Source organism: Staurois parvus, unplaced genomic scaffold, assembly GCF_062004578.1.
Source record: "Staurois parvus isolate SC_StPar_1 unplaced genomic scaffold, SC_StPar_1.0 ptg000132l, whole genome shotgun sequence".
NCBI classification, from domain to species: Eukaryota; Metazoa; Chordata; class Amphibia; order Anura; family Ranidae; genus Staurois; species Staurois parvus.
This window is the reverse complement of record NW_028317928.1, coordinates 224,016-248,474: the sequence shown is the minus strand read 5'-3', so window position 1 is coordinate 248,474 and position 24,459 is coordinate 224,016. Positions and strand designations below refer to the sequence as shown.

At 47.4% G+C, this 24,459-nt stretch overlaps 2 protein-coding genes across 4 annotated transcripts; both read right to left on the bottom strand.

Moving 5' to 3' along the window:
• Positions 1 to 4,977: 4,977 nt before the first annotated feature.
• Positions 4,978 to 9,241, bottom strand: LOC149466094 (uncharacterized). Of its 3 annotated transcripts, none has more exons than XM_089672791.1 (2): positions 9,095 to 9,241; positions 4,978 to 7,158 (listed from the first exon to the last, which is right to left on the bottom strand). In XM_089672791.1, exon 2 carries the CDS (start codon positions 6,992 to 6,994, stop codon positions 5,225 to 5,227), a length of 1,770 nt encoding a protein of 589 aa, XP_089528917.1. In that variant the 5' UTR covers positions 6,995 to 7,158; positions 9,095 to 9,241; the 3' UTR covers positions 4,978 to 5,224. The 3 variants fall into 3 exon arrangements, with proteins under 3 accessions (XP_089528917.1, XP_089528916.1, XP_089528915.1); XM_089672790.1 differs by lacking the exon at positions 9,095 to 9,241 and adding an exon at positions 8,991 to 9,076; XM_089672789.1 differs by lacking the exon at positions 9,095 to 9,241 and adding an exon at positions 8,923 to 9,064.
• A 4,583-nt stretch (positions 9,242 to 13,824) lies between these two features.
• LOC149466093 (oocyte zinc finger protein XlCOF7.1-like) lies at positions 13,825 to 23,903 on the bottom strand. The gene is made up of 5 exons (XM_089672835.1): positions 23,768 to 23,903; positions 19,299 to 19,399; positions 18,837 to 19,025; positions 18,627 to 18,750; positions 13,825 to 15,004 (listed from the first exon to the last, which is right to left on the bottom strand). Exons 2-5 carry the CDS (start codon positions 19,374 to 19,376, stop codon positions 13,938 to 13,940), a joined length of 1,458 nt encoding a protein of 485 aa, XP_089528961.1. The 5' UTR covers positions 19,377 to 19,399; positions 23,768 to 23,903; the 3' UTR covers positions 13,825 to 13,937.
• Positions 23,904 to 24,459: the final 556 nt, after the last annotated feature.

The window sequence follows — 24,459 nt, the reverse complement described above, 5'->3', positions numbered from 1 at the left end:
CTGGGATGTAAGAGAGGGTGGGGGTGCTCTGGACACCTAGTGTTACAGATACAACTGGCCATTTGAGGGCAACCGTACTGCTGATGCGACCCGCCATGAAATTGAGTTTGACACCCCTGCTCCATAATTTAGGTAAGTTAGATTTTTACTAGTTCAAGATTCTAAACACGGTAGCCCCTATGAACACTATAGGAGCCGATAGAGAAGATCAGGGGTCTCCAAACTTTCCAAACAAAGGGCTACTTACTGTCCTTCAGGCTTTAAGGGGGCCGGGCTGTGGTCAGTGGGAGTAGAATGTCCCAGCATCAATGCCCCATCATTGGTTTGATGGGAAGAATAGTTCCCAATTGATGGTGTCAGTGGGAAGAATAGTGCTCCATCAATTGTGTCAGTGGGAGGAATAGTGCCCCAATGTTAGGGCTCTGGACATGACCAGAGGTGTGTGGACCGACACAGGGAAACACAGACTTCAGGTATAGCGTGTAAAAAAGATAATTTATCAAGGACAACACAAACGCAGTGCAACAAACCAAACCCAAAACTAACACAAATACATACAACAAGGTGAAACAAACCCAAACCTAAACTGATATATATATATATATATATATATATATATATATATATATATATATATATATATAGAGCACAACGTAGTCAGGTGGGCTGGGTCAGTAGCTAATGGGCAAACAGGATACCTGGAGCGAGCGGAAGAGTGGTCAGGAATAGCCGAAGTCAGGACAGGCGGGGTTCGTTCAGAGTCAGGATCAAAGCAGGATCAGGCAGGAAGCAGACAGGATGCAGGTACAGGGGCTCATGGGAAACATACACCAAGGCATTGATCACAGGCCTGGTCCTGCTTAAATACACCTCCTGCAATCAGCCTCAGGTGATGGCCTGATTGCAGGAGTGAGATTCTGGCTGCTGAGAGCACCCGCTGGCCAGCCTTGGGACTGCAGCCCACAAGGCAGGTGAGTCCCACCACCACGGGCGAGTCCATTCCTGACAGTACCCCCCCCTCAAGGAGCGGTTTCAGGATGATCCAAACAGTCCTTAGTGGGCAAAATATTCCACCGCCTGGGTCAGGTAACTGGCTGGATATCAGGAGCTGGCACATCAGGCTGGGCAGCGGGCAGAAGCACATCAGGCTGGGCAGCGGACAGAGGCACATCAGGCTGGGCAGCGGACAGAGGCACATCAGGCTGGGCAGCGGACAGAGGCACATCAGGCTGGGCAGCGGACAGAGGCACATCAGGCTGGGCAGCGGATAGAGGCACATCAGGCTGGGCAGCGGGCACCGGGCCATCAGACGAGGCAGCGGGCCATCAAGCTCGACAGCGGGCACCGAGTCACCTGGCTCGACAGCGGGCACCGAGTCATCTGGCACGACAGTGGGCACCGAGTCACCAAGCTCGACAGCAAGCACCGAGTCACCAAGCTCAACAGCGGGCACCGAGTCATCTGGCACGACAGCGGGCACGAGACATCTGGCACGACAACGGGCACCGAGATATCTGGCACGACAGCGGGCACAGAGTCATCTGGCAGAACAGCGGGCACCAAGTCACCAAGCTTGACAGCGGGCACCGAGTCAGCTGGCACGACAGCGGGTACCGAGTCATCTGGCACGACAGTGGGCACCGAGTCACCAAGCTCGACAGCGGGCACCGAGTCATCTGACAGAACAGCGGGCACCGAGTCATCTGACAGAACAGCGGGCACCGAGTCATCTGGCCGGATCGGGCCATCAGGCTGGGTAGCAGGCACCAGATCATGAAGCTGGATAGGATCATCAGGCTGGGTAGCGTACACTGGGTCATCAGGCTGAACAACAGAAGCTGGGTTCACAGACGGCAGGCTAACCGGTTTGGATACTGGTAGGATGGTACTGGTTGGAAAGAATTTTCACTTCTTCTTGGGTTTAGTTACTGGGGTACTGCAAGTAAATGCAGGTCTGTAAATGGAGGCAGTAGCTGGAGAAAGAGAAGAGCTGGAGGATGGAACAGAGGAGGGAATAGTTGCTACAGCGGCTTTTTTTACAGGGTTAAAGGCAGGATAGGTGCAGCAAGTGGGAACAGGGTACTGACATATGGTAGATAACAGGGTATATTGGGCTGTCACTCGGGGTGCTGTCGGGAATGCAGGAGTAGAGCTTTGAGCAGAGGAATGATTAGAAGCAGGACGGGTTTGTTGCAAGCTGCCTGAGGCTAGGTGTAACAAGTCTGACCAGGACTGTACTATTGGTTGAACAAAGCTCAGCTTACACATAGCCTGTCTGACCAAAGACTGCACTGCGTTTATACAATCCATTAGCACCTGTTGTGAACATGCTGAATAATGCTCCAAGAAGCAATCCGGATCATCCTCCAATAATCATACCAGTGACTCTACTTGGTCTGTACTAAATAGCGGCAAAAAGTCATCCCTGCTTTCAGGGGTACCAGATGAAGCCAACTCTGCACAAACCTGAATCAATGGTTGCACCTCAGAACTCCATGCCCTGATCTACTAGGAAATGAGCGATCCGTATGCATTCTAGCAGCTGATCCCTGGTATACTCCTGCAGAGTCTGATAGGCATAATCTCTGTCATCTAAGACAGCAGAGACAAATACACAACATCCTCAGGGTGCATCCTTCACAACAATATACCAAGATGGCTTCCCTGTGCAGCCACTTCTGGTAAGGACTGGCCTTGGGGTAATGTCAGGGCTCCGGGAATGACCAGAGGTGTGTGGACCGACACAGGGAAACACAGACTTCAGGTATAGCGTGTAAACAAGACAATTTATTAAGGACAACACAAACGCAGTGGAACAAACCAAACCCAAAACTAACACAAATACATACAACAAGGTGAAACAAACCCAAACCTAAACTGATATATATATATATGTATATAGAGCACAAAGTAGTCAGGCGGGCCGGGTCGGTAGCTAACGGGCAAACAGGGTACCAGGAGCGAGCGGAGGAGTGGAATAGCCGAAGTCAGGACAGGCAGAGTTCGTTCAGAGTCAGGTTCAGAGCAGGATAAGGCAGGAAGCAGACAGGATGCAGGTACAGGGGCTCATGGGAAACATACACCAAGGCACTGATCACAGGCCTGGTCCTGCTTAAATACACCTCCTGCAATAACCCTCAGGTGATGGCCTGATTGCAGGAGTGAGATTCTGGCTGCTGAGAGCACCCGCTGGCCAGCCTTGGGACTGCAGCCCACAAGGCAGGTGAGTCCCACCACCATTGGCGAGTCCATTCCTGACACCCATCCTTGGTGTCAGTGGGAGGAATAGTGCCCCATCCTTGGTGTCAGTGGGAGGAATAGTGCCCCATCCTTAGTGTCAGTGGGAGGAATAGTGCCCCATCCTTGGTGTCAGAGGGAGGAATAGTGCCCCATCCTTAGTGTCAGTGGGAGGAATAGTTCCCCATCATTGATATCAGTGGAAGGAAAAAAGCCCCATCATTGGTATCAGTGGGAGGAATAGTGTCCCAACATTGGTGTCAGTGGAAGGAATGGTGCCCCATTATTGGTGTCAGCGGGTGGAACAGTGCCCCATTAATGGTATCGGTGGAAGAAATAGTGTCACAACATTGTTGTCAGTGGGAGGAATTGTGCCCCATCATTGGTCAGTGGGAGGAATAGTGCCCCATTATTGGTGTCAGAGGAAGAAATAGTGCCCAATCGTTGGTGTCAGTGGAAGAAATAGTGCCCGATCACTGGTGTCAGTGGAAGGAATAGTGCCCCATCATTGGTGTCAGTGGAAGGAATAGTGCCCCATCATTGGTGTCAGTGGAAGGAATAGTGCCCCATCATCGGTGTCAGTGGAAGGAATAGTGCCCCATCATCGATGTCAGTGGAAGGAATAGTGCCCCATCATTGGTGTAATTGAAAGGCATATTGCTCCATTGATGGTATCAGTGGGAGGAATAGTGCCCCATTATTGGTGTCAGTAGGAGGAATAGTGCTCCACCATTGGTACCAATGGAAGGAATAGTGTCCTAACGTTGGTGTCAGTCGGAGGAATGGTGCCCCATTATTGGTGTAATTGGAGGGAATAGTGCCAAATTGATAGTATCAGTGGAAGGAATAGTGTCCCAACATTGTCAGTGGGAGGAATGGTGCCCCATTATTGGTATCAGAAGAAGAAATAGTGCCCAATCACTGGTGTCAGTGGGAGGAATAGTGTCCCATTGATGGTAATAGTGGGAGGAATGGTGCTCCATTATTGGTGTCAGTGGGAGGAATGGTGCTCCATTATTGGTGTCAGTGGGAGGAATGGTGTTCCATTATTGGTGTGAGTTGGAGGAATGGTGCTCCGTTACTGGTGTGAGTTGGAGGAATGGTGCTCCATTACTGGTGTGAGGTGGAGCAATAGTTCCCCATTGTTGTTGTCAGTGGGAGGAATAGTGCCCCAAAGGCCAGATACAGACAAGCAAAGGGCCGCATCTGGCCCCCGGACTACAGTTTGGAAACCACTGGACTAGATGATTAAGGGTTCCAGATCTTTGTTATCCAGCTAGATGTCCTTGGGTGCACCCATTTAAAGTCCATTTCCACGATCTACTCTTTGAAGTCTGCCATCAACTGAGTGTGTCTGGAACCCAAGAGAACATCTGAGGAGCTATGAGAAGCCCCTGTCTGGCCATCAGCCTTTAAATCTACATATAGCTGGTGGGCAATTTTAATTGTTTAAACTGTACAAGTCAACGAGGAACCGCATGATGGCAACATACCAAGACAGGGACCCTTATACCTCTAAGCCCACCAACACATCTGCAGGTAAAAAGTTCAGATCCCAAACCTCTACTCCTTCCTCCACCAAAGGGATCCCCCTAGACTTCTATGAGGCCAACAAATGTGGTCATCTGTGTAGATGGTGGAGTGCTGGGACTGCAAGATTTCAGGACAGAGAGCAAGCAGGTACCCGAAGTCTAAAGCCCATCTCAGCTCACCCAAATCTAGAGACAAAACAACTCTGGATTTATGTGGAAATATAACTTTTAATCATGTATCAAAAGCTTAAAGGTGATGTCTACTTTCATCTACACATGAGTCCCAAGAAGAGCAAATCAAGTTGTACTTTGACGTAGGACTCAACATTATCGATTTTTGGGTGGGAAGAGGGGAGCTGTGTTGGAAGAGACTTTTGGGCATGATATAAATTATAACCTCCAATCAGGGACTGAGTTATTGGCATCTCCCTCTACAATTCATCTTCCACACTTGACTAGTGGACTTTCCGATGAGCAACCAACCCAGAGCCAGAGGTAAAGGACAGCTCGCAGTCCTGACAAGCGTAGGGCTTCTCACCCGTGTGTATCCGCTCGTGGGCCCTAAGGTTCCCGTTGCAGCTGAAACATTTCCCGCATTCCCGGCACTCGTAAGGCTTTTCCCCGGTGTGGCTCCGATGGTGCAAGACTAGGCTCTTCTTGTCTCTAAAACATTTTCCGCACTCTGAGCAAGAAAACGGCCTCTCGTCGCTGTGGGTCATTTTATGTCTCGTCAGCTCGGAGTTGATAGAGAAGCATTTCCCGCATTCGGAGCAGGCAAACGGTTTGTTCCCAGTGTGGTTTTTCTGGTGCTTGGCAAGGCTGCCCCTATCTTTGTAGCCTTCGCCGCATTCTGAGCACGCGTAGGGTTTCTCGCCTGTGTGGGACCTCCGGTGGGAGAGAAGTTGAGCGTTGCGAAGGAAAGATTTCCCACACTCAGAACATGAGAATGGTTTATGACCAGCGTGGGTTTTCCGATGTCGGGCGAGGTTTCCGTTGTCGCTGAAGCCTTTCCCGCAATCAGGGCAAGTGAATGGCTTTTCACCGGTGTGGCCCCGTTGGTGGACCACCAAGCGGGCTTTGTCTCGGAATCCTTTCCCGCACTCGGAGCAGGTGAATGGTTTCTCTCCGGTGTGAGTCTTTTCGTGCTTTCTAAGCTCTTCCTTCAGGAAGAAGGACTTGCTGCATTCTGAGCAATGGAATGTCTTCTCTTTGCCGTGCATCCTCAGCACGTGGTTGACCATGGCCACCTTCTGCGTGAACTGCTTCCCACATTCTTGGCACTGGAAGGCCTTCTCACCGGTGTGTATCTTCTTGTGCTGTTTCAGGTGACTCTTCCGAAAGAAGTGCTTGTCGCATTCGGAGCACTCAAAGGCTCTCTTGCCATCAAGAACTTTCTCGAGGATGCCGTTCTCCTCGTCATTCTTGGAGCGCTTGCTCTTGGCTTCACCCGTGTGCATTTTTTCGTGCTTAAGGAGTCCATTTTTTACAGCGAACCTCTTGTCGCATTCACTGCATGCGAACGGCCTCTCTCCGGTGTGGACAGTTTGGTGGCCACGTAGGTGGCTCCTGCGGGCAAACCCTCTTCCGCACTCAGAGCATTTGAAGGGCTTTTCTCCGGTGTGGGTGGCTTTGTGGCTGTAGAGGTGCGAGTTGGTAGAGAAATGTCTCCCGCACTCTGGACATTCGTAGGGCTTTTCTCCAGTGTGGGTCAGCTGGTGGCTTCGTAGGCGAGGCATGGTCGGGAAGCTTTTGCCACATTCGGAACAAGGAAACGGCTTGGCGCCTGTGTGGTTCATCTCGTGCCGATGGAGCAAGTGCTTCATGGTGAAACCTTTGCCGCATTCAGAGCACTGGAACGGCCTTTCTCCCGTGTGGCCCTTCTCGTGCATCGAAAGGCTTGTTGTTGTAGCGAATCTTTTCCCGCACTCGTCGCACCGGTACGGCTTCACCCCGGTGTGGGTGCGCTGATGGACCTGCAGGTGCTGTTTTTGAGTGAAGCGTTTGCCGCACTCTGAACACTCATAAGGTCGCTCTCCTGTATGGGTCCTCTGGTGGATGGTGAGCAGAGAGTTGGAAAGGAAGCTCCTCCCACATTCAGGGCAGGAAAACTTGGCCTTCCGTTGGCTTGTTGTCTTTCCATCTTCTTCAAAGTCCGTCTCAGAGAAGGAGTCCTCCTCACCACCAGTAGAGATGCATTCAGACTCTGCCCTATCGCTGTCCTCCATGGCCGGAGCTACTGGTATACGCCCCTTCAACTCTTTATAAGGCCTACCACAAGGGATTCTGGGAGATGGCTAGCTCTTCAATGGCACATTTTGTATGGAGCCAACTACTGGGATCTTCCCATCAAACTGGATGGTTTCTCTGCACCCCGATCCTGGTGGTGAACCTATTGGAAGGGAAATTATTAGATATAGATCACCCCCAGGACAAGTTAATACTCCCACTATTGACATGGGAACATGTTACAAAGTGGGAGGAGACTGGAGACATGTTACAGAGTGGGAGGAGACTGGAAACATGTTACAGAGTGGGAGGAAACTAAGGACAGGTTACAGAATGGGAGGCGACTGGGAACAGGTTACAGAATGGGAGGAGACTGGGGACAGGTTACAGAGTGGGAGGAGACTAAAGACAGGTTACAGTGGGAGGAGTCTGGGGACAGGTTACAGAGTGGGAGGAGTCTGGGGACAGGTTACAGAATGGGAGGAGTCTGGGGACAGGTTAGAGTGGGAGGAGTCTGGGAACATGTTAGAGTGGGAGGAGACTGGGAACATATTACATGGTGGGAGAAGACTGGAGACAGGTTACATAGTTGGAAGAGCCTGGAGACATTACAGTGGGAGATTAGGGAAATGTTGCAGGAGTGGGAGGAGACTAGGGATTTGTTACTGAAGTGGAAGGAGACTGGGGACATGTTACAGAGTGGGTGGAGAGTAGGGACAAGGTATGGACTGGGAGGAGTCTGGGGGACATGTTACAGAGTGGGAGGAGACTGGGGGCATGTTACAGAGTGGGTGGAGACCAGGGACAAGGTATGAACTGGGAGGAGCCTGGGGGACATGTTACAGAGTAGGAGGTGACTGAGGGCATGTTAAAGAGTGGGTGGAGACCAGGGACAAGGTATAGACTGGGAGGAGTCTGTGGGATATGTTACAGAGTGGGAGGAGACTGGGGGCAGGTTATGGAGTGGAGACCGGGGATAAGGTATGGAGTGGGAGGAGTCTTGGAACATATTATGGAGTGGGAGGAGACTGGGGACATGTTACAGAGCGGGAGGAGACCGGGGATAAGGTATGGAGTGGGAGGAGTCTTGGGACATATTATGGAGTGGGAAGAGTCCTGCCACATGTTACAGAGTGGGAGGAGACCGGGGATAAGATATGAAGTGGGAGGAGTCTTGGGACATATTACTGCGTGGGAGGAGATTGGGGACAAGGTATGGAGTGGGAGGAGTCTGGGGACATGTTACAGAGTGAGGAGACCGGGGATAATGTAAGAGTGGGAAGAGTCTTGGGACATATTATGGAGTGGGAGGAGACTGGGGACATGTTACAAAGTGGGAGGAGATCAGGGACAAGGTATGGAGTGGGAGGAGACTGGGGAAATGTTATGAAGTGGGGGGAGTCTGGGGACAGAGTGGAAGAAGACCGAGGATAAGGTATGGAGTGGGAGGAGTCTTGGGACATTTTACAGAGTGAGAGGAGACCAGGATAAGGTATGGAGTGGGAGGAGTCTTGGGACATATTATGGAGTGGGAGGAGACTGGGGAAAAGGTATGGAGTGGGAGGAGTCTGAGGACATGTTACAAAGTGGGAGGAGATCGGGGACAAGGGATGGAGTGGGAGGAGACAGGGGAAATGTTATGAAGTGGGGTGAGTCTGAGGACATAGAGTGAAAGAAGACCGAGGATGAGGTATGGAGTGGGAGGAATCCGGCGACATGTTACAGAGTGGGAGGAGTCTGGGGGACATGTTACAAAGTGGGAGGAGACCTGGGAAATGTTATGGAGTGGGAGGAGACCGGGGACATGTTACAGGAAACCGCTAGGGACCAACAGAGCAGAGGTCAGTGACCCCACTCCAGATATTTGTATATATATATATATATATATATATATATATATATATATGAACCCCCATCATGCACTCACCCCAGGCTCTGCCCTCCATGACAGCCAGGCTAAAGGACTAACTTTAAACAGCATTGCGCATGCGTAACCTGATAAACTTCTGTGCGTGCGTGCGTGCGCACTGCGTCCTTCCGCATGGCCTAGAAAACCGTCAGGAGGCCGATCCCGGCCATGTTTGGTGAGGGCAGCTCACCGCAGGCACGTCTGTTCGAGTCTGGGAGCACTGTGGGTCCGCCCGGTGGCTGCAGAGCACCACTCGGTCTCCGCAAAGACGACGAACCCCGCGCCGTGTTCATCCACGGAGAGGAAGAGAGCAGCGGCGGGAGCGGGGCTGTGGGATGGACCTACGGTGCCGTGGAGGAGTCAGTTCGGAAACAGGAGCGAATGTTCTGTACACCGCCATCTAGAGGTCACCCCCAAAACTGCAGGCTGCCAGTCCGGCCAATTCTGACCTTTCCTAGATGTCATTTTTTTTTTCCTAGACAACTTCTTAGAACCCCCAAACATTGTGTATTTTTAACCCCTCGCCCTCCAGAGGATTCCCCCTCCCTCGCCCTCCTAAGGATTCCCCCCCCCCTTCATGACCAGGCCATTTTTTGCATTACAGCGCTGCGTTACTTTGACAATTGCGCCATCATGCAACGCTGCACCCAAATGAAATTTCTGTCCTTTTTTCCCACCAATACAGCTTTCTTTTGGTGGTATTTGATCTCCTGTGTGGTTTTTATTTTTTGCACTATAAAATAAAAAACTACAATTTTGAGAAAAAACAATATTTTTGACTTTTTGCTATTAACCCCTCGCCTACCGGGTCCTTCTACCCCCTTCCTGTCAAGGCCAATTTTCAGCTTTCAGTGTTGCTGCACTTTGACAATTGCGCGGTCATGCAACACTGTACCCATATGAAATTTTTATAATTTTTCACATAAATAGTGCTTTCTTTTGGTGGTATGTACTCGCCGCTGGGGGTTGTATTTTTTGCGTTATAAACAAAAAAAGAGCAAAAAAAAAAAGTTTTTCTTTGTTTCTATTATAAAATTTTGCAAACAGGTAATTTTTCTCCTTCACTGATGTGCGTTAATGAGGCTGCACTGATGGGCACTGACATGCAACAATGATAGGCACTGATAGGTGGCACTGATGAGCTGGAACTGATATGCAGCAATGATGGGCACTGATAGGTGGCACTGATATGCAACAATGATGGGCACTGATAGGCAGCACTGATGAGCTGGCACTGATATGCAACAATCATGGGCACTGATAGGCGGCACTGATGAGCTGGCACTGACATGCAACAATGATGGGCACTGATAGGCTGCACTGATGAGCTGGCATTGACATGCAACAATGATGGGCACTGATAGGCGGCACTGGCGGCATTGCTGGGCACTGACTAGAAGCACTGATGGGTGGCACTGCTGGGCACAGGTGGGTGGCATTGATGGGCACAGGTGGGGGGCAGCACTGATGGGCACAGATGGGTAGCACTGATCATCAGGGCACTGTCACAGCGTGAGGAAAGTGCAGCTGATAACTGGCAACTGCATTTACCGATTTACCGGTGATCTGCTGTGTCATTGGACACGGCTGATCACGTGGTAAAAGGCCGCTGCGATTGGCCTTTTACCACATCACGTGATCAGCTGTGAACACTGGGTGCGCGCGGGAGGGCGCGTTCTGGGAGGACGTCATATGATGCCCTCCCAGAACTGGCCGGCCGCAGTGAAGCCATCATTTGGCTATCTGCTGTTGGCAAGTGGTTAAACACGTCCAGCAAAAAAATTTTAAAAATCAAATTTCGTAATAAATTTAGGCCGAAATGTATTCTGCTCCATGTCTTTGCTAAAAAAAAATCCCAATACGTGTAAATTAATTAAAATATCCTCCTGCACTCAACTATGAAATTACCTAATAAATAGCCAGCTGCTATCACCTATTCCCTATACCTCAGGATGTGTAAATTATAAAAAAAAAATGGTGAAGTGCTATGCAAATGCAACAAATCAGTGTATATACACACAAATATAGGTGAATAAATATACATTAATAAGCAATAATTAAAACGTGAGACTCCAAGCTTTTAAATAATATAGAGTGACATGTGCTTAAAACAGCAACACTGTGCAAAAACAAGTGCCTGGTCTGCCAATAAAAATATAAACACACCAGGTTAAATGAAATATATACCCAAAATAGATATATACACATAAATAATATTAACGTGAGACTCTAATCCTTGAAATAATACAAAGTGACCCGTGCTTAAAAACAGCAACAAACTGTGTAAAAAATGCCTGGTCTGCTAAACAATATGTATACACACCAGGTAGAGTGAAATATATACCAAAAATTAGATATGTGTCACTGCACATGCTCTCTACGCGTTACACCATGATAGGACATGTGGCTTCCTCAGGGTCCTGTTTAGCAGACCAGGCATTTTTTACAGTGCGTTGCTGTTTTTAAGCACGGGTCACTTTGTATTATTTCAAGGATTGGAGTCTCATGTTAATATTATTTATGTGTATATATCTATTTTGGATATATATTTCATTTAACCTGGTGCGTTTATATTTTTATTGGCAGACCAGGCACTTGTTTTTGCACAGTGTGTTGCTGTTTTAAGCACGTCACTCTATATTATTTAAAAGATTGGAGTCTCACGGTTTAATTATTGCTTATTAATGTATATTTATTCACCTATATTTGTGTGTATATACACTGATTTGTTGCATTTGCATAGCGCTTCACCATTTTTTGTTCTAAATTAATTGGTTTACGTGAAAGTTATAGCGTTTAGTGGGACTGCGGCGGGCATTCTGATTTGGTGTCACTGACATCCCCAGTGACACCAATACAGTGATCAGTGCTAAAAAGCACTGACACTGTACTAATGGCACTGGGCAGGAAGGGGTTAACATGTGGGACGATCAAAGGGTTAACTGTGTGCTGTGTGTGTTTCACTGTGAGCATGCTGCTATGCATGGCTCTGCCATGTGTAGCAGTGTGCAGGAGCTGATGGGAGAGATCTGTATTGTTTATTTACAGTTCTCTCCCTCCATCGATAATGCTCCTAAATCACCGGCCGGGACCCGGTGATTGACAGCTGAGGCCACGAATAGCGGCGCAGGTAGGGCGCACATGAGGCTCCCGTGCGCCCCCTACCGGGAAATGCAAAGTCGCTCATATATATGTGATTTTGTGCCCCCCCCTGCCGCCCTGTATCAGTATTACTGCAATAGGGCAGACAGGAAGCAGTTAAGCAGAGGCCCAAGAGAATAAAATGGTGGGCGTTGCATATTTTTATGTCACGTGATATTTGTGCAGTCATTTTTCACACGTAAACTTTTTTACAAAAATACATTTTAAAACACAAAATAATACCCAGCTGTTTGGTAAAATATAAAAGATGATGTTACGCCGAGTAAATAGATACCAAACATGTTGCCCTTGCCTACGCCTGTGGAATGACGCCGAACTACGGTACCTAAAAGTCTCCATAGGCGATGGTTTAAACGCCTTGGCGGGTTACCAGTTACACAGGAGGTCTGGTACTGGGATTATCGCTCTTTCTGTGACGTTTGCGACGATACCTCACATGTGTGGTGTGATCGGCGTTTACATATGCACGTGGCACCGCGTGGGTGCATTCAAAACATTTTTTTTACATTTTATTTTGTTCAAACATTTTTTTTTATCAAGTTTAATTGCTATTAATCTATCTGAATGTCTATCTCTCTTTATCCAAAGTATGTGAATACATGGGATACAGGAGGAGATACAACCTCAGTTGAAACTGTTATAAGTTCCTTTACTGTGGATTTTTTTTAATCTTTAGGTATCGAAAATTTCATCTAAAGCTCACATTTTGGTTTAACTATTACATGAAGATATGTACATCACACGGCCAGCACAGGCCAACAGAGATGAAGGTCTACATATGGCTTCTTCAATGTTTTGGCTGGTAACCTGAATCCCTGAAGATGACATCTGCCAATCTGGCTCAATATCTAATGGCTAAATTAGCCTTGTCCGTGTAGACTGCAAAGCCCAATGCTTTTCAAACGGGTTACTGGCCAAACTTGACAGAGAGGGTCTTTCGGGAAGAGCACTGGATACCAATATTGTGGAGAGCCCATACAGTTGTGCTGCACATCCACGGAATTATCTGCCAAGTCTTTGGCAACCAGGCCATGAGACAATAATCCACAGGTGAGGAGCATAATGATTCTTCATGACTGCATAGCCACCTCACATTTTTGTATTACACTGCTAGGGCTAGTACTCTCAGGAGGACACCATTAGATACTAATACTCATGGGGTCATATAAATCCCAGTTCTTGCAAGCGATGGAAGAGGTTCGAGTATCGCTACTGATAGCTTGGTCCTGTGGAGGTTAACCCAACTACAGCCAAATCCTTTTGTCTCAGTTTTGGACAAAGTGATAAAGCGTTATCTGTTGGGTTTTATTGCCATGTGTGTCCACTCATTTCCTGTGCGGGCACCATGACAGGATACGAAGAGAGGCAACCCACAATCCGTGGCAGACTTACTACAAAACAACAATGAAAAAAGAAGGTTCCTTACTATGATATTTCCCTTACTATGTAATTAGGCCTTGCTAATTAATTTCTTAAAAAAACCCAAAAAGGTGCCCAAACCCTGGTGACCTTTGATCGCTATCATGTTGTTTCGGAAGATCTCCTCCTCTCGAAGGTTGCCTACAACTGGTCTAGACAGGGCAGCACACCAAACTGTGCCATTTGGATGCCAGACCGGTGTTTCAATCCAGTGGCACTTAGCCAAAAGAAAAATACTAATTTCAGATGGCCAAACCTCTTAACGGGTTTTCAAAATTGAGACCACAATTTGAGCAGGACCCTCACATGAATATATCCATCAATGACAGTGTACAGATGCACGCTTTAAACTCTGGGTTTAATAGCAAGAGGCACTTGGAAAGGTTAACAAGCTTTTATTTTTGAAAGAAAACATAAACAAAAAAAAAAAAAAAAAAGAAAAGCTACTCCGTCTACATCTGTGGAAATGCGATTTGTCCTCTATGAATTTTCAAATGTCTATTCAAGTCGTTTTTCTGTGCGAAGCTCTTGCCGCACTCTCTGCAGATGAATTTCTTGACGCCGGTGTGGCCTCTCTGGTGGGAAAGAAGGTTGGAGCTCTGGGCAAAGGCCTTTCCGCATATGGGGCAGACGAATGGCTTCTCGCCAGTGTGGATTCTGCGATGGGTTATGAGTGCTGAATTGCAGGAGAAGTGCTTGCCGCAGTCTTGGCAGACGAGCGGCTTTTCCCGTGTGTGGATCCTCAGGTGGGTGACCAGGTGCGACTTACATAGGAAGTTCTCACCGCACTCCGAGCAGACAAAGGCCCGCTCCCCAGTGTGGACGCTCTGGTGGCGAATCAGGTGCGACTTGTACGGGAAGATTTTGCCACACTGGTTGCACGTCAGCTTTTTCTTCTTATGAAGCCTCTGGTGTCTCATCAGGTCTGCATTGGTAGGGAAGAGCTTGGAACATTCAGAACAGTTGTAGAGCCTTCGTGGCATCGGCATGGCCTGGAGTGTTGGAGTTGGAGCTGGCTTCATGTGAATGGCCCGGTTGAGCTCGTTGTGCCTCATTAGCATGGCACTCATTTTTGGAGTGTTGTTGGCTTTGGGAGGTTGGCGGACTGGGCTTGGCCTGTAGGCAAGGGCGCGAGGGATGTAGAGGTGTTGAAGGTTCATTTCTTGGCGAGAGACTGGTTCTTCTCTTCTATAGAACATCGGACGTTTGGTTTGAGTGTGTTGGGTGGATATGTAGATGACATCCTCATCACTTGAGTCAGACTCTGGAACTTGGGCATTAGAAGACGTGTACTGAGCCTGTATGTAGAGCTCAGCATTGTGGAGATCTTCATCATCGTCATCATCACTCGAGGAGGAATCATCTGACTCAGTGCTCACAGATCTGCCTGGCTTCTCACTCGGGTTATATATTGTCAGGTATTCTGTCCGTGGGATGGGCCTAGGAATAATTCCTCTTATGCCCTTGGCGGACTGAAATGTAGGATGAAAAACTGCAGAACTTTTAGGCTTTAAGTCATCTGTTAACAGAAGATTTATTTAGGATTAGAAAATTGTCCAAAGAGCTTACAACATTGTAATTCATCTAAAGCCTCTATGTTCAAGTGGAACTGCCCTCCTATCATTTTCAGACATGGAAGCTGCCATCTTGGCCTCTGTTTGGCCTACAACTGCCATGATGCTGCACATGTGATCCGTTATGACACCAGATATTTGATGTTTTGACAGTTTGGTGGAGAGCACAAGCAAACATGAGTTAGATTCCTGACACGTGCCGGGAATGTGACTGGTTTTTGAAACTGTTGAATTGATGGATTTAGTTCTGCTTTAAAGTGGAACTAAACCCATCAATTTAACGGAGTCTCAAAACGGTATATTTAAGGCATGCTGTGAATGATAACTGTCATAGCTCATTCTGCTCTCAACCCAACATGCCATCAACTGGCTGGTGTCATAACTGATCACATGTGCAGCACCATGGCAACTGCAGATCAAACAGAGACCAAGATGGCAGCTTCCTTGACTGTAAAGGATAAGTGGGTTTAGTTCCGCTTCAAAATTAATGTCCTGTCTTTTGACAACTAAAGAAGTATCTATGTCTGGCTACCTATCAATCAAAAGTTCAAGACCATCTTGGGTCTACAAAAGGAGTATCTACCTCTGGCTGCCTATTGAAAAATAGTTGGAAAGGTAATCTTCAAGACCATATTGGGTCTACAAAAGGAGTATCTAGGTCTGGTTACCTATCGAGCAATAGTTGGATCATTATACTTCATGAACATCTTGGGTCTACAAAAGGAGTATCTATGTCTGACTGCCTATCGAACAATAGTTGGATCATTATTCTTCATGACCATCTTGGGTCTACAAAAGGAGAATCTATGTCTGGCTGCCTATCAAACAATAGTTTGATCGTTATTCTTCATGACCATCTTGGGTCTACAAAAGGAGAATCTATGTCTGGCTGCCTATCAAACAATAGTTTGATAGTTATTCTTCAAGAACATCTTGGGTCTACAAAAGGAGTATCTATGTCTGGCTGCCTATTGAAAAATAGTTGGACAGGTAATCTTCAAGACCATATTGGGTCTACAAAAGGAGTATCTAGGTCTGGTTACCTATCGAGCAATAGTTGGATCACTATACTTCATGAACATCTTGGGTCTACAAAAGGAGTATCTATGTCTGGCTGCCTATCAAAAAATAGTTGGATAATTATTCTTCATGACCATTTTGGGTCTACAAAAGGAGAATCTATGTCTGGCTGCCTATTGAACAATAGTTGGATCATTAATCTTCAAGACCATCTTGTGTCTACAAAATGACCATCTATGTTGGTTGCCTATCGAACACTAGTTGGATCGTTAATCTTCAAGATCATCGTGGGTCTATGTCTGGCTATCTATCAAGCAACAGTTGCATCATCATTCTTCAAGACTATGTTGGGTCTACAAAATGAGTATCTATGTCTGCTTGCCTGGTTGCCTATTGAGCAATAGTTGGATCGTTATTCTTCAAGACCATCTTAGATTTACAAAAGGAGTATTTATGTCTGGCTGCCTATGGAAAAGGAATATCTATGTCTGGCTACTAATCAGGCAATAGTTGGACTGTTAATTTTCAAGACCATCTTGGGTCTACAAAAGCAGTATCTATGCCTGGCTGCCTATCGAACAATAGTTGGATTATTAATCTTCAAGACCATCTTGGGTCTACAGAAGGAGTATTGATAAATGGCTACCTATCGAGCAATAGCTGGATCATTGATCTTCAAGACCATCTTATGTCTACAAAATGACCATCTATGTTGGTTGCCTATCGAGCAATAGTTGGATCGTTAATCTTTAAGACCATCTTGGGTATATGTCTGGCTATCTATCAAGCAATAGTTGGATCATCATTTTTCAAGACTATGTTGGGTCTACAAAATGAGTATCTATGTCTGGTTGCCTATTGAGCAATAGTTGGATTGTTATTCTTCAAGACCATCTTGTGTCTACAAAATGACCATCTATGTTGGTTGTCTATCAAACACTAGTTAAATAGTTAATTTTCAAGACCCTCTTTGGTCTACAAAAGCAGTATCTATGCCTGGCTGCCTATCGAAAAATAGTTGGATAATTAACCACTTCCCGACCGGCCGTTGTATATAAACGGCCGGACGGTGGCAGTGCAGGGTCGGGTGGCCGTCTATAAACGGCCTCCCCGCACCCTGCTTGTGTGCGCTCCCTGGGAGCGCGCAGCACCGCGATCCGGTGCCCGCTGTGTCCTCCGGACACAGTGAAACACCGATTGTCGGACGGGACCTCTGTACGAGGTCCCGATCATGTGTTCACTGATTGGCCAATCAGTGATCACATGCAAAGTAGTAAGCAAGATGTCACTTCTGACATCATTGCTTACTATGTGTGAAATCTGTGAATGATCACAGAGGTCACATGGTACAAGGCTATTCACAAAAGCCTTGTACCATGTGACAAGCTGTGACCAATCACAGCTCACTCTGTATTTTTCAATGAGTGCAGGAATGCACACAGAGAGAAAGAGAAATGATTGCTTTTACATCCTATATCGGTGTAAAAGCAATCAGTGTAAAAAAAAAAAAAAAAATCTTTATCACCCCTCACAAGTAGTACAGTGTGACCATGGTGACACTGTACTGCTAGGGTGACAGTATGTAAAAAAAAAAAAAATAAAAATAAAAAATAATAATATAAAAAAATAAAATAAAAATGTAAAAAAAAATGTTTAAAAATTATAATTTTTGCTTATAAACTAATTTGGATTTTTTTTTTGTTACTAAAAAGATAACGGAATAAATTTTGGCTAAGATTTATGATGAAATATTATTTATTTGCAAAATTTTTAAAAAAAAAAACACTTTTTTAAAAAATTTTTGGACATTTCATTTACATAGCAAAAAAAATACAAATCCCAGTGGTGAATAAATACCACCAAAATAAAGCTTTATCTATCTAAAAAAAATGGTAAAAAATTCATTTGGGTACAGTGTTGCATGACTGCGCAATTGTCATTCAAAATTGCCCTGGTCAGGAAGGGGGTAAAAGTGTCCGGTCTGGAAGTGGTTAATCTTCAAGACCATCTTGGGTCTACAGAAGGAGTATTGATAAATGGCTACCTATCGAGCAATAGCTGGATAATTAATCTTCAAGACCATCTTAGGTTTACAGAAGGAGTATTGATAAATGGCTACCTATTGAGCAATAGTTGGATCGTTAATCTTCAGGACCATCTTGACAAATGGAGTATCTATGTCTGGCTACCTATTAAACAATAATCGGATATTTATTCTTCAAGACCATCTTGGGTCTATGACCAACCTAAAATTTCCTTGGAATCATCTGAAGAACATAACACTTTATATTAACAGTGCCACAAACAGATTGTAATGCTCAATCTGATCTACAGGATGAGATGGAGAAGACTAAGTGGAGATCCATTACAAGGCAACTAAAGATATCTGCAGCAGTGGAGACTGTACAGGTCAAAAGATAGGCAAGAAACGTAATGAATATTGATCAGGTTATTCTCAAGAATTAAAGGATAGGACACAATATTAGGAACTTGCGCCCAGTTTATTTTCTAAGACCTACAAATGCCAGTCTTTTCATATTATCTCACCCTGTGAACCCCGAGGTTGGCGACCCTTCATCATGGCTTCAGTGTAGAAATCCTTGTTTCCTTCGAAATACGCCCACTCCTCCATGGATAAGTAGACAGCGACATCCTCACACCTTACGGGAACCTGATATACACAATGAGAGTGTCACTACCCAGGCCCATCCCTTGTCTGTTACTATATAATGTCCTATAATCCCCGGGACCGCTCACCTCTTCTGTCAGCAGCTCAATGATCTTGTTGGTCAGTTGTAGAATCTTCTTGTCATCTCTCTCAGGTGTCAGAAAGGGAGCTGAAGGCTCTGTGATGGGGCTCTGGCTCCTGCTTGAACCCTCAGAGACAGGAGGGGGACTACTGCTGGGCATCGCATCATCAGCAGTCTTCTTTGAAGGTACATAATCCTAGGTAACAACAAAGGGAGAGGAGTAGTGTCATGCAACCTCCCAGCATGCCCCTCACCTCTCCGGTCAGGTCTGTGTTTTATTAATAGAGATGAGAGTGACGTCATGTGACCTCCCAGAATCCTCCTCACCTCTCTGGTCAGGTCTGTTTTATTAATAGAGATAAGAGTGATGTCATGTGACCTCCCAGAATCTTCCTCACCTCTCCGGTCAGGTCTGTGTTTTATTAATAGAGATGAGTGATGTCATGTGACCTCCCAGAATCCTCCTCACCTCTCCGGTCAGCAGGTAGATGATCTCCAAGGTGATATTCAGTATCCTGTCAGTCATCTGGTTCCTGTCTTTCTCCATCTTCACGGAGTCATATAACCGTTCTGAAACAATATAACAAAAATAGTTCCTATGGAGTTTGCGTTGGGTTAGGTGGTGTCAGGTCACTCATAGGGCACAGTAATCACTTATTTGCCGTTTGCTCCAGCATTGTCGTACTCCTTCTGATAGTCACGCTCCTGGACAGAGCTAAGTGAGACACTGGAGCTGAGCAAAGTGACCATTAGACACAGGAGGTGGGCACTAGGAATGAGCTTGTGCTTGTTCCAAAATGGGTTTGGGTCTGAACCAGGGAGCCAGCTGTCATTCCGAGGCCAATGAACCCATAAGCATTGACAACACATGGCCATGTGGCCATTTCAGGTCAATGATGGCATGAGCATCCCCACCCCTTTGCAAAGGACCATCTGCAGGATGGAGAATTCCCCTATCGAAGTTCCTCAGCCCAGGAATAACAGCTGGCTTCTAGGTTTGGACCCAAAGCTCATCCCCAGCGACCTCCACTAAAGCCGGCAACTTGGAACTACTGGTAATGCCAAAGAATGACCCATGGAGCACTACAGGCATAGAGCAGTCTCAACCACCAGCAGACCCAGAACTACCAATACAGCTATCAGAACGCCAATATTTAGGCATCCTCCACTTTTTTTAAGCTTTACGAAACAGAACTTTCAAAGTGCTATGACGTACCCTGTTTCAGGTACTGATGCTGGTTCCTCTATCCTGTAATAGTGGACCCTAGAGGGTTCTAGCATGTGTCGGTGACCCTACACATGTGCTTTGGATAAAGAGAAGACCCTGGCTAGAGTGCCCTGTCCCAGGTACTGATGCTAGCTCCTCATCATCTAATAGTGGGCCCAATAGGGTTCTACCAGGTGCAGGTGAACCCACACATAGGCTTTGGCTAGAGAGGACCCCAGCTGGAGTGTCCTGTCGCAGGTATTTATGCTGGCTCCTCGATCCTGTAATGGTGGACCCCTATAAGGTTCTACCAGGTGTCAGTGACACTACACATGGGCTTTGGCTAGAGAGTAGACCCCGGCTGGTGTACCCTGTCCCCAGTACTGATGCTGGCTTCTTGATCCTGTAATAGTAGGCCCCATAGGGTTCTACTAAGTGCCAATGACCCCCACACATGTGCTTTGGGTAAAGAGAAGACCACGGATGGTGTGCCCTGTTCCGGGTCTGATGCTGGTTCCTCAATGCTATAATAGTGAAACCCTATCAGGTCCTATCAAGTGCTGGTGACCCCAAACATGGGCTCTGGCTAGAGAGAGGACCCTGGATGGTGTGCCCTGTCCCTGGTACTGATGCTGGCTACTCAGTCCTGTAATAGTGGGCCCCTATAGGGTTCTACCAGGTGCAGGTGACCCTACACATGTACTTTTGCTAAAGAGAAGACACCGGATGGTGTGCCCTGTCCCAGGTACTGATGCTAGTTCCTTGATCCTGTAATTGTGGGCCCCTATGGGGTTCTTTCAGGTGCCGCTGACCCCACAAATGTGCTTTGGCTAGAGAAAAGACCGTGGATGGTGTGTCCTGTCCCAAGTACTGATGCCGACTCCTAGATCCTGTAATGATGGGACCCTATATGGTCCTCCCAAGTGCTGGTGACCCCACAAATGTGCTTAAGCTTGAAAGAAGTCCCCAGATGGTGTACCCTGTGTCAGGAACAGATGCTGGCTCCTCGATCCTGTAATAGTGGACCCCTATAGGGTTCTACCAGGTGCTGGTGACCACAAACATGGGCTTTGGCTAGAGAGAAGACCGTAGATGGTGTGTCCTGTCCCAAGTACTGATGCTGGTTCCTCGATCCTGTAATGGTGGGACCCTATAGGGTCCTCCCAAGTGCTGGTGACCCCACAAATGTGCTTCAGCTTGAGAGAAGACCCCGGATGGTGTGTGCTTCAGCTTGAAAGAAGACCCTGTACCCTGTGTCAGGAACAGATGCTGGCTCCTCAATCCTGTAATAGTGGACCCCTATAGGGTTCTACTAGGTGGCGGTGACCCCAAACATGGGCTTTGGCTAGAGAGAAGCCGTGGATGGTGTGTCCTGTCCCAAATACTGATGCTGCCTCCTTGATCCTGTAATGGTGGGACCCTATAGAGTCCTACCAAGTGCTGGTGACCCCACAAATGTGCTTCGACTTGAGAGAAGACCCTGGCTGGTGTACCCTGTCCAAGGTACTGATGCTGGCTCCTCAGTCCTGTAATTGTGGGCCCCATAGGGTTCTACCAGGTGCAGATGACCCCAAACATGGGCTTTGGCTAGAGAGAAGACCGTGGATGGTGTGTCCTGTCCTGAGTACTGATGCTGGTTCCTTGATCCTGTAATGGCGGGACCCTATAGGGTCCTCCCAAGTGCTGGTGACCCCACAAATGTGCTTCAGCTTGAGAGAAGACCCCAGAAGGTGTGCCTTGTCCAAGGTACTGACGCTAGCTCCTCAATCCTGTAATTGTGGGCCCCATAGGGTTCTTTCAGGTGACCCCCACAAATGTGCTTTGGCTAGAGAAGACACTTTGATAGTGTACCCTGTCCCAGGTACTGGTGCTGGCTCCTCGATCCTGTAATTGTGGGCCTCATAGGGTTCTCCCAAGTGCTGGTGACCCCACAAATGTGTTTCAGCTTGAGAGAAGACCCGGATGGTGTGCCTTGTCCAAGGTACTGACGCTAGCTCCTTGATCCTGTAATTGTGGGCTCATATAGGGTCCTACCAGGTGCTGGTGACCCCACAAATGTGCTTTAGCTAGAGAAGACCCTTTGATAGTGTGCCCTGTCCCAGGTACTGGTGCTGGCTCCTCGATCCTGTAATAGTGGGCCCCATAGGGTTCTTTCAGGTGGCGGTGACCCCACAAATGTGCTTTGGCTAGAGAAGACCCTTTGATAGTGTGCTCTGTCCCAGGTACTGGTGCTGGCTCCTCGATCCTGTAATTGTGGGCCCCACAGGGTTCTACCAGGTGCAGCTGACCCCACGCATGTGCTTTGGCTAGGGAGAAGACCCCGGCATTGTGGTGGGCTAAGAAATATTTTACATCCTCCTCCTCCCTCCCCCCCCCCCCATATGCTTTGTCTATTTCAACTAGAATCAGCCAATGGGATGCGAGGAAAACCTAACGGGAAAGTCCACCCGAATGTAACGTTGCAGCTACAGCTGGAGGGTAGTTCCGTAAAATTACCGATCTAACTTATCTCACCGGTGGGGGGAGCTGAGGCAAGGATGGAAAAACAAAAAATATAGAGGGTGTTCAGGACTTCCGGTATATTCTTCATACCCAACGAATGTTCGGTAATGCTAATTCAGCCCCCACTCTGTAGCCAATGAATTCTTTGGACAGCGCTATGGTGTATGTCAGAGCTGCAAAAATGCATAATAATAGTGCGTGACTGTGGGGGAGGGGATATTAGAGTGTAAGCTCCTAGGGTACAGAGACTGATGTGACTGTGGGGGAGGGGACATTAGAGTGTAAGCTCCTCTGGTACAGAGACTGATGTGACTGTGGGGGAGAGGGCATTAGAGTGTAAGCTCCTCTGGTACAGAGAATGATGTGACTGTGGGGGGAGGGGACATCAGAGTGTAAGCTCCTCTGGCGCAGAGAATGATGTGACTGTGGGGGAGGGGACAGTAGAGTGTAATCTCCTCTGGTATAGAGACTGATGGGACTGTGGGGGAGGGGACATTAGAGTGTAAGCTCCTCTGTACAGAGACTGATGTGACTGTGGGGAGGGGACATTAGAGTGTTAGCTCCTCTGGCTCAGATAATGATGGGACTGTGGGGGAGGGGACATTAGAGTGTCAGCTCTACTGGTACAGAGAATGTGACTGTGGGGGAGGGGACATTAGAGTGTAAGCTCCTCTGTACAGAGACAGATGTGACTGTAGGGGAGGACACATTAGAGTGTAAGTTCCTCTGGTACAGAGACCGATGTGACTGTGGGGGAGGGGACATTAGAGTGTAAGTTCCTCTGGTACAGAGACTGATGTGATTGGCTCAGTGTTCTCTGTACAGCGCTGCAGTATACGTCAGAGCTAGATAAACAGATATGAATATGATGAGCTTTCATGTATTAATGACTGTTGGTAGAAGTTGGAGTGTCAGCTCCTGTGGTGCAGAATATATATGAATGATGTAGGGAATGTATTGTATATAATAGATGTGACATGGACTGTATATATAGTTTATTGTGACATAACATCAGTGCTGCTGTCAGTGTGTATGGAGCACGGTGTGTGTGTGTGGATGGGTGTGAGGTCCTGGGCTCAGGTTTCTATCTGATGTCTCCCTGCTCTGCACATTGCCTGGCTGCCCTGTCTGTCCACTCCTGGGCTGCTCTGGGTACAGGTGCTGGGTGGCTCCTCCCCCCTCCATGCCGCCCCGCCCCCCTCCTGTCCGCTGGAAGGCTGATGGCTCACCTGTCTGGCCAGGTCACAGCCGGATTGGCCGCACTATAGGAGACACATCTGCCTCCAGTTTGCAATCACTAAAATGTAAACTCCCAAGAACATGTCGGCTCTTTATTATGTCACCGGGCTGCCCCTGCAAACGGTGGAGCGCAGCTGCTATTTTCCAGACGTGTCCACGGTGCAGGAACCATGATATCGGAGCCGCTGGCATGCCCGACCTGAGATTGTCACCGACAATATGGCCGCCAAGCGCGTAGCCAGACAGGAGAGGAGATGGAGGGGGTCTGACTTCCTGTAACGTCACCATTATACCACCCCCCCATCACTATTATACTAACATCCCCCCAATCTTCATTATACTACCACCCCTCATCATCATTATACTATCAACCCCCCCTTCCCATAATCATAATATACCACCATCACGCCGCATCATCATCATATACCACCATCACCCATAATCATCATCATAATATACCAACATCGCCCATTATCATAAGCCACCGTCACCTATCATCACCATATACCACCATCACACATCATCATCATATACCACCATCCTTAATCATCATCATATACCACCATCATCCATCATCATATGCCACCATCATCAATCATCATCATCATCATATGCCACCATCATCCATCATCATCATATGCCATCATCATCATATACCACCATCACCCATTATCTATCATCA

Coding starts and splice junctions, on each gene's coding strand:
- LOC149466093 (XM_089672835.1), bottom strand. CDS start 19,376: ATGGAGAAAGACAGGAACCAGATGACTGACAGGATACTGAATATCACC. Junction 18,751..18,836: donor TTGAGCTGCTGACAGAAGAG/GTGAGCGGTCCC, acceptor TGTGTATATCAG/GTTCCCGTAAGGTGTGAGGA. Junction 15,005..18,626: donor CCAACCTCGGGGTTCACAGG/GTGAGATAATAT, acceptor TTCTGTTAACAG/ATGACTTAAAGCCTAAAAGT.
- LOC149466094 (XM_089672791.1), bottom strand. CDS start 6,994: ATGGAGGACAGCGATAGGGCAGAGTCTGAATGCATCTCTACTGGTGGT.